At 39.2% G+C, this 15,895-nt stretch overlaps 3 protein-coding genes across 4 annotated transcripts; 1 reads left to right on the forward strand and 2 right to left on the reverse strand.

The window, feature by feature from the left end:
- Positions 1 to 3,471: 3,471 nt before the first annotated feature.
- LOC124191443 lies at positions 3,472 to 7,893 on the reverse strand. 2 transcript variants are annotated; one of them, XM_046584652.1, is made up of 10 exons: positions 7,609 to 7,893; positions 7,265 to 7,382; positions 6,979 to 7,157; positions 6,194 to 6,898; positions 6,077 to 6,121; positions 5,846 to 6,007; positions 5,650 to 5,769; positions 5,274 to 5,575; positions 4,863 to 5,146; positions 3,472 to 4,699 (listed from the first exon to the last, which is right to left on the reverse strand). In XM_046584652.1, exons 2-10 carry the CDS (start codon positions 7,330 to 7,332, stop codon positions 4,651 to 4,653), a joined length of 1,914 nt encoding a protein of 637 aa, XP_046440608.1. In that variant the 5' UTR covers positions 7,333 to 7,382; positions 7,609 to 7,893; the 3' UTR covers positions 3,472 to 4,650. The 2 variants fall into 2 exon arrangements, with proteins under 2 accessions (XP_046440608.1, XP_046440607.1); XM_046584651.1 differs by having other exon boundaries at positions 4,863 to 5,149.
- Positions 7,894 to 8,149: 256 nt separating this feature from the next.
- LOC124191445 (deoxycytidylate deaminase-like) lies at positions 8,150 to 9,259 on the forward strand. The gene is made up of 4 exons (XM_046584653.1): positions 8,150 to 8,402; positions 8,483 to 8,718; positions 8,783 to 8,895; positions 8,956 to 9,259. The coding sequence occupies exons 1-4, from the start codon at positions 8,269 to 8,271 to the stop codon at positions 9,124 to 9,126; spliced, it is 654 nt and encodes a 217-aa protein (XP_046440609.1). The 5' UTR covers positions 8,150 to 8,268; the 3' UTR covers positions 9,127 to 9,259.
- Positions 9,260 to 9,263: 4 nt separating this feature from the next.
- Positions 9,264 to 14,786, reverse strand: LOC124191441 (N-alpha-acetyltransferase 15, NatA auxiliary subunit-like). Its single transcript, XM_046584649.1, has 16 exons — positions 14,650 to 14,786; positions 13,735 to 14,031; positions 13,573 to 13,657; positions 13,238 to 13,500; positions 13,039 to 13,173; positions 12,823 to 12,970; positions 12,348 to 12,743; positions 12,106 to 12,281; positions 11,895 to 12,047; positions 11,692 to 11,820; positions 11,416 to 11,629; positions 10,848 to 11,089; positions 10,668 to 10,776; positions 10,336 to 10,596; positions 10,128 to 10,225; positions 9,264 to 10,053 (listed from the first exon to the last, which is right to left on the reverse strand). The coding sequence occupies exons 2-16, from the start codon at positions 13,789 to 13,791 to the stop codon at positions 9,832 to 9,834; spliced, it is 2,688 nt and encodes an 895-aa protein (XP_046440605.1). The 5' UTR covers positions 13,792 to 14,031; positions 14,650 to 14,786; the 3' UTR covers positions 9,264 to 9,831.
- Between the last annotated feature and the right edge of the window lie 1,109 nt (positions 14,787 to 15,895).

The following is a 15,895-nucleotide window of genomic DNA, read 5'->3' on the forward strand; positions in this document are numbered from 1 at the left end:
ATTTCGAAATACCCCAAAAAGGAAGGGTGGAAGGTCACAGCGTTGAAATGTATCTACTACCACCACTACTACCTACCAAGCTAGTGTATATCTAAACGCAATAAGCTATTCAACATTCATGTATTCTATAACCCCTCGGTGTTATACTCCCCAAAAAAGGAAAGCAACATTTCTTTCTTTCTTTCTTTTTTCCATCCCCGAAGCTTTTAATTTTCGAATTTCTCCTTCTGTGGAGTCGAGAAAAATAAGAGGGGCGACAGCACACACACGGACGTGTTATTCCTCTTTCTTCACTGGGACACGACAAAAGCTTCAGCGTTTTGTGTTATGTTTTAAAGGGGAGGGGAAAAATGGCCAGCAAAGATGGTGGGGGGAAAACATTCGGATAAAAGAAAACGACTGGTACTACACGAAAAAAGAAAAGAAATGGGAAAATCTATTAGGATATAACTCATTCACATTTCTGGGGGGAAAATCTGTTTGTCCGTCAGACCCCAAAACATCATCGGTCGAATAAATGTGATTTGGAAACTGAAAAATTTGTTTCTACCTTTTTTCCCTAGATATTTATTATCGGTGACGTGAGCGATGAGAAACGATCGATGAATGGCGACGATCTGATAAACTCGCCGAGACGGCCGCGTCTCATATATGCCTCGAATTCGTGACACTATTTTTCTGTTTGTTTCGGTCTCTTTTCCGCCCATTCCTTTTTTTTTTTTCAAAAGAAACAAAAAAGCCTCTCATTTTTATAAATATATCTCAGATAGATAGGTAGTACTACCCTGGCCGCTCTGTCGGTCGAATTCTATTTCTGTCGGTGTTGTCATGTGTAGTATATAGCGAGACTTCTCCGGCACGTTCCCTATACGCTGAGTTATGCTATCGTGACATGATAGGAAAGATATCAACCCAAAACAAAAGGGAAAATATTCGATGTAGTTCACAAATGCCTCAAACTGTCATCGCGACAACTCGGAGACTTGTCCCATTATCTTTTCCTTTTTATTTTTCCTCCCAAATATTTCAGCGTTGAGTAATCGGCTGTACTCTGTTTGAGCCCCGGGACAAGGCAAAACGAATCCCAATAGTTATCGGGAAATTGGGGTGAAGTAACCGTGAGTAGCGATCACGAAATAATTGCATGGATCGTCGAGGTAGGTCCAAGGATCAAATTCGCCTTTGGTTTTTCAAGAGAAAGAAACAAAAAGAATTCCGTCTGGGTCGTGATCATCGGCTCCAATTGGATCCCGTGTTCAACGTTCAACGGTCTCGGTCAAGAAAAACAACGACGAGCGATTTAGATTCCCGCGACGCTGCACAGCTCACACAAGACGCCAGAGTCAGTAAATTAAGAAAAACAAAACAACAAAAACAAAAAAGAGAGGTTCAGACAAATGCAATGTGTTTTGCTGTGGAGAATAAACGACCCCCTAGCAGACGGGCCAAGTTTGCTCACCTCCTCCTCGCCCATTCTTTTGGCTGCGTGACTGAACCGTTAACTGCAACTGTAACGAGTTCATACGGCAGTAGCAAAAATATCAAGTGAAGGAGAGAGAACTCGCATTCCAAGTCATTAATTCGAATAGAAAGTAGCGCGTTATTTTTATAAAAATGAAAATGAAAAAAAGGATTTTTTGAATAAGGAGAAAAAAAGGGAATTTGAAGCGGGCGGTTCCGCCATATTTCACGCGGGACTGGTTCAGAATCGAGCCGTGAGCTGCCCAGAAAAAAAAAAAAAATTTATATGTTTGTTTTTACAAGAGCTGTTGTGTTGTTCTCCTTCTTTTTTAGCTTTCCCCCCGCAAACACAAAAAGGAGCTGAACTGGCCCCTGCGATCATCACACGGGTTGAAAGGGATGAATGCCGCTATTAAGACGTCCAACTTAAACATACACGCGTCTACATCCATTTCAAAGATATATACACAAGAGTAATATTATACGAACCACTCGTGGAGCGTGACAGGAGTTCGAAGAGGTCCCGTTTTGCTTGGCGTAACATTTTTTTTTTCTCTCTCTTCTCTCGGTCGCTCCTTCGATGATAAATCAAGCGTGAGCTTTTCTTACACCACAGCACGATCATCTGCGCTGCTCCCCGGTCGCGCTATCCCCTATATCAAAATATTTGACAAGAAATACATACATTCACATGGTTATATAGCATAGGATTTTCTGAATAAATTATAATACAAAACACACACACACACACACACAGATTGAACAGACGGAATAACAGACCGGGTTCGTGGATGGAACGACGACAGCAGCAGCAGCAGCAGCAGCAGCACGCGGGCCGGGGAAAAACGGACACGGTCGCCACCCGCCTCGGAACGCGGGAAACGTGACTCGTTCCAACTCGCCTAGGACGAAACATGAATTATGGATACTACTAGATGGACTCCTTTTGATTTTAGTTTTCTTTTTTTCCGTCTTACCTTTTGGCGGAGCAGATTTCCCCTTTTCTTTTCTTCTTTATTTTATCGCTCCAGTCGACACAGCATTGTACGTCATCCAGCTGACTTTTCAGTCCCACTGATTTTCTGTTTGTTGGTTTTTATTTTTTATGTTCTTCTTCACAGCGACAACCACGCGGCTTATACGGGGGTCCCGTACCGGAGGCTCTCACAACTCGTAGGAAAACGACGTGTGTAAGGTGACTCCTTAGAATAAGGGACTTGGCTGGCATCGGTGACTCCTTCTTATTACACAGTCGTGGGGGTAAGTCAATAAGAAAAGATGATTACAACCGTCTAGCGTTAAAAAAAGAGAAAATATCAATTTACGAAATCATAAAACAAAATTATAATGGAAATCGTTTTGAGACTCGACAATAAAAAAATGGGGAAAATGGATGACAATATCTCTGACGGATGGGAATTTTTCTCGGGATCAATTTTCCAATCCAACAGAAGGCACACAATAAAAAAAAATTAGTTCTGGTTGGAAATCAGCCGACCGATTTCAATCTGTTAATAATCCAGACGATTCATTCGATTAAAAGAAATTCTATTGTTAAAAGAAAAGGCCCAAAAGAATTTAAAAAAAAATAGACTGCAGGAATGCCCATCAAGAACGGGGTCGTGATGTAACAGGCCCTCGAGTTTAAACACACACTCAAGTGATCGATTTGAATGGTGCAAGCACGAAAGAAAAGAGAACCTGAGACGATAGACTAGTCGGGAATAATAGTCTGCTATAGCAGCTGCCACAACTCGTAAAGTCTAGTCAACCGTCGCCACGCAACCCCAAATAGGAGAACACGGACGGGCGATAGCGGGGCACAACAACATTCATCCGATCGCAAATCGCCGTAAATCGGGAGACTATATAAGATCTACTAATACCGTCGTTACTTTTTCTTTTTTTCTTTTACCTAATACCAAAGTTGAAAAGCGGGAGATTAAAATGTGAAGTCTTTTATGGCCTGCCGACATGAAATGTGTACGGGTAAACTATTATAGACACAACTTACCACAGCCAACCAAAAAGCAAGTGTATTTTATATCCTTCGTTCAGCTCCTTCAAAAGGAAGAATTCGATATTTATTTTGTAAAAAATATTTAAATAAAAAAAATGGTGGGAAAAAAAGAAAATACCGAAAGTTTTTTTTTGTTTTTTTAAGTTAAGTTTCTTTTTTATACACAACACGAAAGAAGAAGAAAAGGGTACAGACATTTTTCTTTCTTTTTCTTTCATGGAGCCTCTCTTTTTTTCTTCTCCCCCGTCTTCTCATCGCGTCGTCGATAGAAATGGCTGCGAAGAAGTGAGCCAGTGAATTGGGCAACAAAAGCGGCCAAGGGTTCTCTATTTCTTTTTTCCCGATGGTGTCACGCACAGACAAGCCACAAGAAAAGAAAGAAAAAAGAACCCGAAAATAAACGCGAAAGGGAAACGTTAAGAGCCATGAAAAAACGTATCACAGCATATTCGAAGCTGTAAACATGGGAACAAGGAGCAAGAGAGAGAGAGAGACATTTGCTGCTGATGCTTCTTTCCACATCGTCTTTTTTTGTTGTTGTTGTTGCTGTGGTTGTGTGTTCGCCCGTTCAGAAATAAGCCCTTCAAGGCCCATCTCACATTCAACCCAAAAGTGTCACCAGTTCTTGATGCACTTCACACATTGACGCGAGATCAATCTAGCTCTCTTTTGCCGGGGTTATTACATCTCATTTCTTCTTTTCTTTTGCCAAGAAAAAAAGAGAAGAAATGAAGAATTTGTTCTCACCAGAAAGGAAAAAAAAATTAAACTGGGGACCGTAATAAGAAAAAATTAATGAAAATTATAAATAGAAGCATATTTTTAAAAAACAAAAAAGTAAGCCAAAGTTGAAAAAAGAAAAATATACTTAGAACAGAGAGGGTTCTATCAATTGACGATGGTGTTAAGGCACAGTCGTTTTTTACCTTCACTGCTCATTTTTGCAACGGCGGCGCGTTTGAACGAACACACACACACTCACATACACACACCCAACAACTTGATGAATGATACGAAACCTCAGTCTCAAGACATATAAACTTCATTTTAGCATTTCATTTGAGTGAATGTGTCTTCTTTGTAAATGAAAGAAAAACAAAGGGGCTATTTTTTTTTCAAAGAGAGAGAGAGAGAGTTAATAAAATCAATTCGGTGGGAGGTGTTGGGTGTCACTGATGTGGCGCACGTGGCCTGGCAGCCGGCATCGGAATGGAAGACCTAATGAAAACAGGCAAAGGGGCCAAGTGTTTATTGATTGATTCGTTTACCCCTCCCTTTTTTTTACTTAAAAAAGAAAACGAAGGTGTTTCTATCGTAATAAAAACGACTAAATGTGGGTGTGGTGCTTTAAAAATAAAAGTAAGAAAAAACCCCGACTTACTTCATCGTTCTCGGCATAGGAATTCTCGACAACAAGGAAGGGCGAGGAATGCCAGAATTAGCCGGGGCGGCTGGGGGGAGCACCACTGATGGTTTCTCCATGATGACCGTCGAGTTGAGTTCATCCGACGACGCCTTTGCCGCCGGGACGACAGCTTTGACCGGCAAAGCAGCGCCACTAGCCCGCGGAGCCACTAATTGAAGGGGTTTCAATTTTGACGTTGAATTGGGAAGGAGACTGCTCCGCACCGGAGGGGCAATTCCGGATGATCTTGGCTGCTGCAGCTGCTTCCAATTCAAACATTTATTGTTATATGTGACATAATAGACAAACGGGTCAATCAACCCATTTCTTTCGTTTTTATTTTATTATTATTGTTTTTATTTTCAGGTTTTGGTTCGTGTCTCTCACCATTTGGCTGGACCTAACCGGTTCCGTCGTCGTTACTGTCCCCCTGGTGGTTTTCATGGCCGTTTCGACGGGAGGTGGCGGTTGGGGCACTTTAAACTGCGGTCTCATCAATCCCAAAGCAGAGCCATTGTGGACAGGAGGCCGGACAGCACCACCCATAGAAGGTGGCCTCAATCCCGAATCACTTCCGTGCTGTCGGTTCAGATTCCCAGCCATAGACGAAGGTTGCGGCAATCGCATTCGAGACTGATTGTTCAAATTGGGCATGCTCCGCCGGATCAACTCTTGAGTTGTTGCGGGGACTGCAAATCAAACAAAATATGATCCGCTACATCAAGTTATTCTTCAATTACGAACAAGATCAATTTTAGCTTACCGCCCGTTTCACTCTCGAGAGATTGCGAACTATACGGACTGCTGGCTGGACTGGAGGGTGAATCGGATTGGTTCTCGACAGAGTTTTGAGATTTATCAAATGTGAGATGCCCTTGGATACCTTTGCGTAAGCGTGGAAAAAAAACAAACTCCTAATCAGTACAAGAAGGTGAAGTTAATGTCACTGAGTTATTCACCTCGGGTACGATTGTTGGAATTGTCCAGTGTCGAGTCTAAATTGGCGTTGCCGACTATAGACTCCCTCAGGGGAATGGGCGGGCCGAAATTGACAATGCCTTCTGCCAGACTGATAATGGGTGACCCTAAATTATGATCCACCTCAGCTGGTCTCTGAAATGCTAATGAAACAAGAGAACGATAAGCCTTCAGCGTGAAGAGAAAGCGAAATTCAAAGTTATTTTTTTTACCAGTAAAACGGCGTTGACCCATTGGCGTAGAGGTTTGTGCCAAAACTGTATAAGGAATTAAAAGAAAACGGTTTATCTAAATGTTACACCAGACACGATTTCTAGCCATTAAATTACTGTCTTCTTGATGCTTGGCCATTTTTTCGATATCCGTTAGACCGTTGGCTCCGGGAGGAGTGATTTTGGAAGAAGGTGGGGTGATCTTAGATGAAGGGGGAGTGATTTCTTTCTTTGGCGAAGCGGTCAGCTCGTAATTCCACGTTGAAGTTCGGATCAAAGGTCGTTTTGGCACAGCACCGCGCATCAAAGGTTTGCGGAAGCCATCTTCGTTGAAATCACACCGGTCTTCGTCTTCTATTTCGTTCAGCTCATCCAACTCGTCCAGGCATGTTATGGGACCTTGCACTGGTTCATCTTCCACGTAAGTGGCATTCAAAACCGTCTTGGAAGGCGCGGGACCCACTGAATAACTGCGGTCGGAAGCTGCTGGCTGCGTTTGAAAGGTACTATTCAAGTTGTAAACGTTGTTGTTGCATGGACTCAACTCCTCTTCCGTTGGTCCATTCAGCTCCACCGGGAAAGTGGCATTCAATTCTCCTTGAACTGTAGATGTAGTGTTCAACTTGATTTTCGTCGATGGTTCGTCGATGATGACCGTAGCATTCAGCACATCGGCCCCGTTTAACGTATCTCCCGCCTTATAAGTATTGTTTAACTGAGAACTCTCATCCCGCTGGGAAATTGGCTGTAAAAGGGATGGCGAAAATCGATTTTTTCGGGGTCTTGTAAATGTCCGAGTATCTATGATTTTTGTCTGATCATCTGGCAAAAATTAGAAAGCGTTAAATAGAAAACTTGGTCAAGAAATCATTCTGTGAAAGACAAGAAATGTAAATTCTTACTTTCAGAAATTGTTTCTGTGACTAATACATCCTGGAGAAGGATATCTCCTGGACTTAGATTATCGAGCCATTGTGAGTTGTCCTTCAGGTTGATTGTTGAATTTAAACCAGGGAGTGTGATATTAATTGGTGGCGGAACATGAACCAATTTCTGAGGACGGATGTGCAACACATACAACCTTGAAACATTAACATATGATAAACATTGACCAAACAAAGGTCACACAGGAAAATAAATGATCCTGCATGAAAAATCAATTAAAAAAGCTGCTGTGTAATTACTTACCATGTATTCTCGTCAGCATTCTCCAATTCATCAATGGGAATAAGCGAGAAATATTCTAATTGTAACATTTCATGAACTTCTTTTCCGTCTGAAGCTTTCTGTTGATCACCTGTTGGGGCTGAGAACAATTCAATAATCATTACACACATGGATAAAATTGTCATTTGTTGACACAAATTCTTAATGTATGCTCAATCACTGGCAGGCGATGTTGTGCAATTACACATACAATTCTAATATAAGATATTTTTATATTTTAAAAAACATGCAAGACATATAAATTTATGAAACCTTTACATATTTTAGTAATTTTTTCAGTAAACAAAAAAATTTCCTCAAATCACCTTGAATTTAATGGTTTGGACAACTATGATGCACTGGATGCACCAACTGGCACTTGAATGACTTAATACCTCGCGAGTTGATAAACATTGAATGACAGTACTCCTTGAGCCAGACACAGAAACGTTATTCACAAAATGTCATATTCTCAAAATTACTATCAGGATCGATTGTTATGGCCTTCAAGGAAATTCAAAGAAGATGTATGATTGATATTTTATAAGGCAGAAACAACCAACATGATTGTTGACATGGACATGACAGAGACAGACCGCCTAATTCAACTGATATTCCTGCCATCTGGTGTAAATGTCAGAAAACTAACAAATGAGCGGAGGGCGGATTTATTTTTAAAAAAACTACAACTGAATAATAACTACGTCAGCTAAATATCGTAATTTAAAAATATATTGACGAAGGAACGAAATTAAATCTCTGATTCAATTCATAAACCGAAAAATAAATTAGTCAATCAAAATTAATGAACAACTAATGAGTTTGGCAGCTTGGCAATTAAGTGTCCAATCACATAAGAGTTGTTTTTGAATTGGCCGTCTGCGCAAATAAGATCATCTGAGCTGAGTGAGCTGCTAGCTGCTAGTGGCAAGTTGAGTTGAGTTGAGTTACACTATAGTCAACTTACACGATACTTTTGACAGGAAATGAGTGCCGAAGTATCTGAGAAAGTTTTAGATGACAAGAGATCGTTGCACGAATCGTTAATGGAATTGTCTGTTGTCGATAATGGAACCGTTGGAACTGACAGCAAAGATTCAAGTGGGACATCAAAGGTTAGGTAAGATCATTCAAATCACATGTCAGTCTTAAAATTACTTTTTGGCCTATTTTACCTTCATGCATTGCTCTCAATTACAGAGATCTTGAAAAAAAAAGAGAGGATTACTTAGAGTGGCCAGAATACTTCATGGCTGTTGCCTTTCTTGCTGCAATGAGAAGCAAAGATCCATGTACACAAGTTGGAGCGTGCATAACTGACTCAAATAACAGAATTGTAGGTGTTGGTTATAATGGAATGCCTATTGGTTGCAGTGATGAAATTTTGCCCTGGGGAAAAAATTCTTCTCAACCCCTTGAAACCAAGTATATGTATGGTAAGTAATTAAAATCTAAAAAAAACAAATAAAAAAAAACACTTTTTTATTCTTTACTTTCTAGTCTGCCATGCTGAAATGAATGCAATTATGAATAAAAATACTGCAGATTTAAGAGGCTGCACATTGTATGTGGCCCTTTTTCCATGCAATGAGTGTGCCAAATTAATCATTCAGGTAATAAAAGTTCAAAAAAAAAATTAGTCATATTTTCTTACCACATCTATAATTATTCAGGCTGGAATTAAACAAGTTGTGTACATGTCTGACAAACATAAAAACAAACCATCCACTGAAGCATCTAAAATGATGTTCAATATGGCAGGTGTTAAGTGTCAACAGTTTGTGCCAAAGAATTCTAAAATTGTGATTGATTTTGAAGAAATTGACTGGAACATATCAATTTAACCAAAGTAGAATTTTAAAAGCTAATTTCAATGCTCTGACAATGATATCTCATCAAACTTGGTAAAACTGTTTTTCCCATTTTTAACGTACATTAAAACCTGGTTGTTTTATCTAATACATTAGCTCGACGATACTGCAAAGGTTCTACACTGTGTATTCATCTCTTCACACACAACTTTCATGCCATAAACGCGCCAATTCACTCCTTAGCTCATGGAGGGGTGACAAAAGAAAAGTAAACAAAAGGGTAGAATAGAAATTAACTGTTAGCGCGCCTAAGAGATTACCGAGAAAAAAACAGAATTTTTTACTAAAGCAAAAAAAAACCAATTAGGAATTTATTTTAATTTAACTGAGAAAAATGTATTGGTTTCAAAAACGATTATTCTGACTTTCACTTCCAGCCAAGGCACACAAAGGACTTGTTACTGTTGACGAAAAAAAAATAAACAAAACAAATTGTTGTTCCATGGCTGGGGTATGTGATTCGAGCATTCTTAATGTAAAGAAATCCCGAACTTTCAGTGTTAGAGCAGACGACAAAAGTATTTCCGCTTCTGAGGTTTGTTTTCTTCTTACCCTCCCAAAATAGAAAGACCACAATAAAGACAGAAGTGAAACCGCCTCGGCTAAAAACCATATACCTAATTTTTTCTCATTGATGTTGATACTTTTGAATGTTCTTCATATTGAATTAAGTGGATTTCAATTGGTTCCGTCTTCAACTGTCAAATTCGAGACGTGATTTGTCAATACTTCCTCCACCGTATGATTGTGATTCGCGGAGGGAGCAACTTGTTGACCAGAAAAAAAGTCGACGGCGTGGGGCATGCGCTGGTGACAAAGGGTTTTGAAATTGTCAATTTCTTGACGACCTGCCTCTCCAAATTCACCCTTCTGAAACGCTTTCAAAATGTCCGAGCAAGTCTACGGAAGCCATTGAACAGAAAGGAAACTGAATGAATAATAAAGCTTTGAAAATAATAAAAACACAACAATACCTGAACCGTTACGCCCTGATAGGCGTCCGAAAACCGGGAAACAAGGGCAACGGCTTCGGCTTCGCGGGTGGGATTGAGAAAGCACATCATTTTAGCTCCTGTTTATCACAATTTAGCCATAAAAACAAATGGTAAGTTAATATATATAGTTGACAGAATTAGACAAGCTCGTAAATTAATTTCAATTTGTTATTGTTTAAAAAGTGACCTTGCAGTAGATGAGGGAGAGAGTTTTTGTTTTGCTCCAAGAATTCTTTATTGAGCTGTTCGGCGTCGTTGTGGTTAGAGAACAACGGCTGAGTTTCACTATTCAACACCGATGCGACGGCAGGGTGAGAAACATTCTCACTGAGCAGGTCACCTTTGGTGAGGAAACGATGCAATCGAATGAGACACGAGTGCACCTGTGGATGGTTGGGATCTACTTTTAAGGCACGCTTTACCGATTGAAGCATCAGAAGAGGCTTGCCTAATGATAATAAAAAGAAAAACAACATGACGACCTCATTGTTTTACAACAAACGAAAGTGAATCAAATACCTTTTCTCAAATAAACTTCGAAAGCCAATAAATGGACTTCAATATGATTAGAGCCCCATTCCTGCAATGGCTGCAGGAACTTGATGGCCTGATCGAGTGGGTCTTCAACCTGTAATTCAGGAAAACAAAGACAAATGACGTTGGGTGCAACAAAAACACGCAAATAAAAAACAGGCGTACCCTGGCCAATTTCTGTGGTTGCAAGTCGTCGACAGGTGGAGCATCGGCTTCCTTATCTTGTTGATTATGGTTTCGTTTCTGGTGGTGACTGTGCGGATCTCGTTGTTCCCGTTCCCGTTGCTCGCGCTCACGTTGTTCACGCTGCTGTTGAAGCAGCTTCTCCTGCTTTTCTTGCTCTGCCTTTTTGGCAGCCTTGCGTTGCTGGGCACGCAATTTTTTCAATTCCAAAGGTGGTAGAGAAGCTAGACATTTGTATAATTGTTAAATAAGATTTAATATGTTTAATATCCGAAATGAGATAATAAAGAAGGGCAAATAAGAGCTAACGCTATAAGAGAAACAAGGTGCTCGATTTCACCAGCATAAGCTAACCAAGATCATTCTTCCGCTCCTGTATTTATTAGTCTGTAATATGCGATGGGCACCAGACCGATAATTTAGTGCCTGCCATAACGTGAGAACGTATTGTACCTCTTAACCCAAGAAAAGGACACGCTGACGTTTGTGTTTCTTTTACTCACTAAAATTCGCGCGATTTCAAGAAGATAAACTTAAATATGCTCCTTACCTTCTTGAAGCTCCTCCTTCGTTGGTTCGTCTTGAAGTGGGTGGTCGTGCAAATGCAAATAAACTTCGATGGCGCATCGTGCAGCGCTAAAGTAGAAAGGGTGTGAGCGCAATACGTCTTCAAGTCGTAACAAACCGACATAAGCCCGCAAAGTCATTTTACGCATGCAATACGTATGAAAGTCGAATTGGTCTTCGATGATTTCGACGAAATGCTACATAAATTTTTAAATTATACTCGTGATTTTAAATGAATAGTATTAAATTCTTAAATTACCCTTTCGACTTCGTGGCACTTTTTCAATGCCTCTCCCCACTTCCCCATGCGTTGATAAGCCACGGCGCATTCTGTTTGGAACCACATACACTGCATTTCATTCAAATTTTCCATGGCCGACACCCCTTCCTGTAGTAGCCATAAATTACATAAACCGTAGGGTTATCAAATGAAATTACGGAACAAGCGATAAGAAAACTGACCCTCGTAAATTTTGAGCACGTCATTTCTGCTTCTTGGATAAGATTTGCCCGCAACATATATTTTGCGCACTTTGAATTGATATACCGATCGGCAGTGTCTAAAGACTGGGCTTCATCTAAGCAGCGGTAAGCTTCGATAGGGTTTCCAGCATGCTATGATAGTAAATGATATTTAATTCAACTAAAAGAAAAAAAGAATGGCAAGTCTAACCTTAAACAGTCGTCCTTTCGTCACATAGAGCTCGATCAACGTCGGAGTGTGATCAATGGCCAAATTAATATAATGCAACGCTTTGGCGGAATCCTTATGAAAATCGTAGTGCTGGGCTAGATAATAGTAAGTCCATAAAATAGCTGATGCCGGTTCTGCTGGACCATCCTTCACATCTAAAATCAAGTTAATTCAACATTACCTATAAGAATTCAACAAAGAATCGAAAATAGTAGACAAACCTTTTTCGTCGAATCGTTCACATTTAATTAAACTAGCTATGTAACCGAGTAAGAGCTCCTCGATAATGGCTGCTTTTCCTGGTTGGGCGTACAGCGAACGTAAATCGACAAATAGAGGAGGAGCGCCCTTGTGCAGTGCGTGACGTAGATATTGGTCTACCAAACTACGAAACTTTTCTCCACTGGCATAACTAAGTGGTATTCTTCGGGCCAAAATGGCTCGTGGATAAGACTCGCGAAGCTCGGCATACATTTGCAGCTTTATATCTTCATTGGTCAGTCCACGAGCTTCTTCTAATCCAAAGTAATACTGCCGGTTATCCGGATTGCGTTTTAGCAATTTACGGTATTCTTCTTCGGCATCTTTCTGGCGATCGAGCTTGAGGTAGAGTTGTGCTAAAAATCAAATATGAGACATTAATATATTGCCGGTCTGCTGTGTTGTTTGTTTTTATGGTTTCGATGAGCCACGTACCTCGAGCTTCCATTAAACTCAATTTATCACAAATTTGGTCTTCAAATTGTTGAAGGTGAGACAAAGATTTCTGATAAAGACCACCTTCAAACATAACCTGATGCATGTAGAGTAAAAGCTCACTCTGCTCATAGTCATAGCTGGATTTCTATATTGAGAAAAAAATTAATAATAACATGATTTGAATGTGTTATGAATTGACTCAAGGGTATTCACGGTAAGAGTTTTTCTGAAATCGTCTAAAACTTGGAGAGCATTGTCATAATCGTGAAGTAGATGGTAAGCCATGGCAAATCCAATCCAAGAAGCTCGTTGGCCAGGTCGTAGCCTCAATAGAGAATACCTTGTATCCTTTCAAAATTCACAAGTAACAAACATAAAAATAGGGATTATAGTTAAATTACTGATTACTTACTCTATATCCTTCAAGATCACGCATCTGGATCTGAAGTAGTGACAAGTCTCTTAGAATTTGAACATTGTCCTTATCCCATTTCAATGCATTCCTGTAGCATTTGATTGCTTCATCGTATTTTTTATCTGATCTCTGTAATAGCCCATACACATGCCAACAGACATGAGACATGAGATCATTACGGAGACCTCTACGAACATGTTCATAAGCCTCTTCCTTTCTTCCCATACAATTGAGAGTCAAACCTTTCATTGAGAGGGTTTCTAAACAGAAAAATTGTTAATAAATAATAAGAATACATAAACATAAAGTAAATGAATAGCTCCAGAGTGTACCTCCATGTTCAGCAAACTTTGGATTGCTGAGAATCTGTTTGGCAAACTTAAGTCCATTTTTATACTGCTTTTGTTCGTAACTTTTCTGTAAATCACAATATTTCGAACGATTAATTGGGGCTTGCACAACATATTTTTTTTTTCTCCAAATAAACACCCTACCAGAATTCTTTTAAACAGGGCATTTTCTTTGGGAGGTAGAGGCTGACTGGAAGGCATCTTTTTAATGAGGATGAATATCCTGTTCTCGCAGTGAAGTATCAAAATTTGTTTCCCAAAACCATTAAATGCCGGTTTCTTTTCAACCGATGATGACACAGGTTAACCGTGAAAAAGCCTCGTGCTTACTTCGCTAAAGATGGCCGAAATTGGTGAACCCCCTTCTTTCCGTCGCTCAACACCGTATTCCAGGATTCGGATGTATACACCGCGTTATTTGACAAATCAGAGTGATGTGTCCTAATATTTTAAGGAGAGACAAAATAAAAAAAAACTATAAATTATTATTGGGATATTATTTATCTCATTAGTGCATTTGTAAAATGAAATCAACAAAACAATATTCTATATCGATAATCGATACGGCAGCAGACGAAAACCATTCCACTTCATATGTTATTGTTGACTTGTCACTCACTTTTTCTCTGTCAAAATGTTCATTTCTATCATTTTTTCTTGATGAAATATTAATCCGTTCAAGTTCAACATTAACATAACATAACATGAACATCTTTTTGCTTGCTTAGAGTAACTACGAATTACTTGTCAAATAAAATTGCAATGGACATCATCCATTTTGAATGAGGACTTCATAGAGAAAGAATGTTGACAGAAGATTATTAAGAATCAAACAAGTCAACATCAGTCTTAAAGAAAGTACCCACTCACAATTAATAGGTGTCATTTACTACTGAAAAACAAACAAACATTTTATTAGTAAATTTCCCCCACATTGTACAGTCCCTTTCTATTGAACTGAGATGTTAATAAATAGTAATAGTATGATATAATACATACCATTAAATATCTAAAGCTTCTAGACAATATTAATCTATGAGAAATATTTTATAGGTGTACCTTAAAATCTTAAATACGTCGTTGGCGTTGTCCGTTAGCAATCGTTCGTTTGATAAGCACAACTGAAAACAATCATAATTTCTCAAATTAGTCAGCCGCCAGGTTTTACGTGTTTCAAACATAAAGTTCCCTAATTGAATGTTTATTATAACGGTTTTACCTTCACGGGTAAATTTTTTGTTGCTATCCTATACTCCAGAACGAAAATTGCCCGTAATTTCAAAATGAGCGGTAGATCTAATACCCTTTGGGGCAGAGCCTCAGGCAAAACACTTAAGTAAATGCTAAAAGGAAGGACAACATTAAGCTATTATTTACTGATTACTATTTCCAATCTGTCAAGCAACGCAATTTGCATTCAATTTAATTACGATTTAAAAAATGTATTCAATTCAACGATTATTTTGACTTTCTATTCCACTAACTAACAGCTTCCAGTAGACAAATATAAAAAAGAGAGAAGAAAATAAAAACAAACTTTTGTTGCACGGTTGGGATTTCCCATTTAGTTAAAGAAATCCCCTGAATTGTGGGAGGAGGGGAGTAATGGATTGTTTGTTTTTATCATCTGAAAAAAGTTCATAACAAGGACATATGTGAAAATTGTCACGGCTAAGGGCTCTATGTTTTACTTATAATATTAATTTGGTCCTTCCTACGATAAAAAAGAAAATGTTGACACCGCATTCGATGAGGACGATGCAGCACATAGAAGTTATTGATATTCTGATGGTCTGTTTTTCAATTTTTCGAAACGCTTTTTCAAAATATTTGTGCAAATCTATAAACAAAACGGGAAAAATATACAAAATAACGTTTTGAAGAAAAAATATCAAAACAAAGCATAACAGTGCGTACCTGAATCGTTACACCTGGTGGGCGTCCAACAACCACGAAACGAACACCACGGCTTTTGCCTCATGGGCGAGATTGGGAAAGCACATCATTTTGCCGCCTGTCAATCACAATCCAACCATAAAAGTAAATTTCTCGAGTAAATATAGGGTTGGTAGAATAAAATCAATTAAAGCAATCTAACGTGAGACACCCACGCAAATACCTTTAGGAAATGTAGTAGTGTACCCTATGTAGTACGCGTCGCTACCAGGTGAGAGAGAGAGAGTTATTATTGTTCTGCTCAACGAACTCTCTTGTTTATCGTTATTTTTCTTCAATCGAAAGTGCAACGAATACAAGCTGTTCTCGAATAAACTTGGAAAGTCAAACAAATTGGTTTTGTTATAGT

The sequence above is a fragment of the Daphnia pulex genome, chromosome 3, assembly GCF_021134715.1.
Source record: "Daphnia pulex isolate KAP4 chromosome 3, ASM2113471v1".
In the NCBI taxonomy this organism is placed as follows: Eukaryota; Metazoa; Arthropoda; class Branchiopoda; order Diplostraca; family Daphniidae; genus Daphnia; species Daphnia pulex.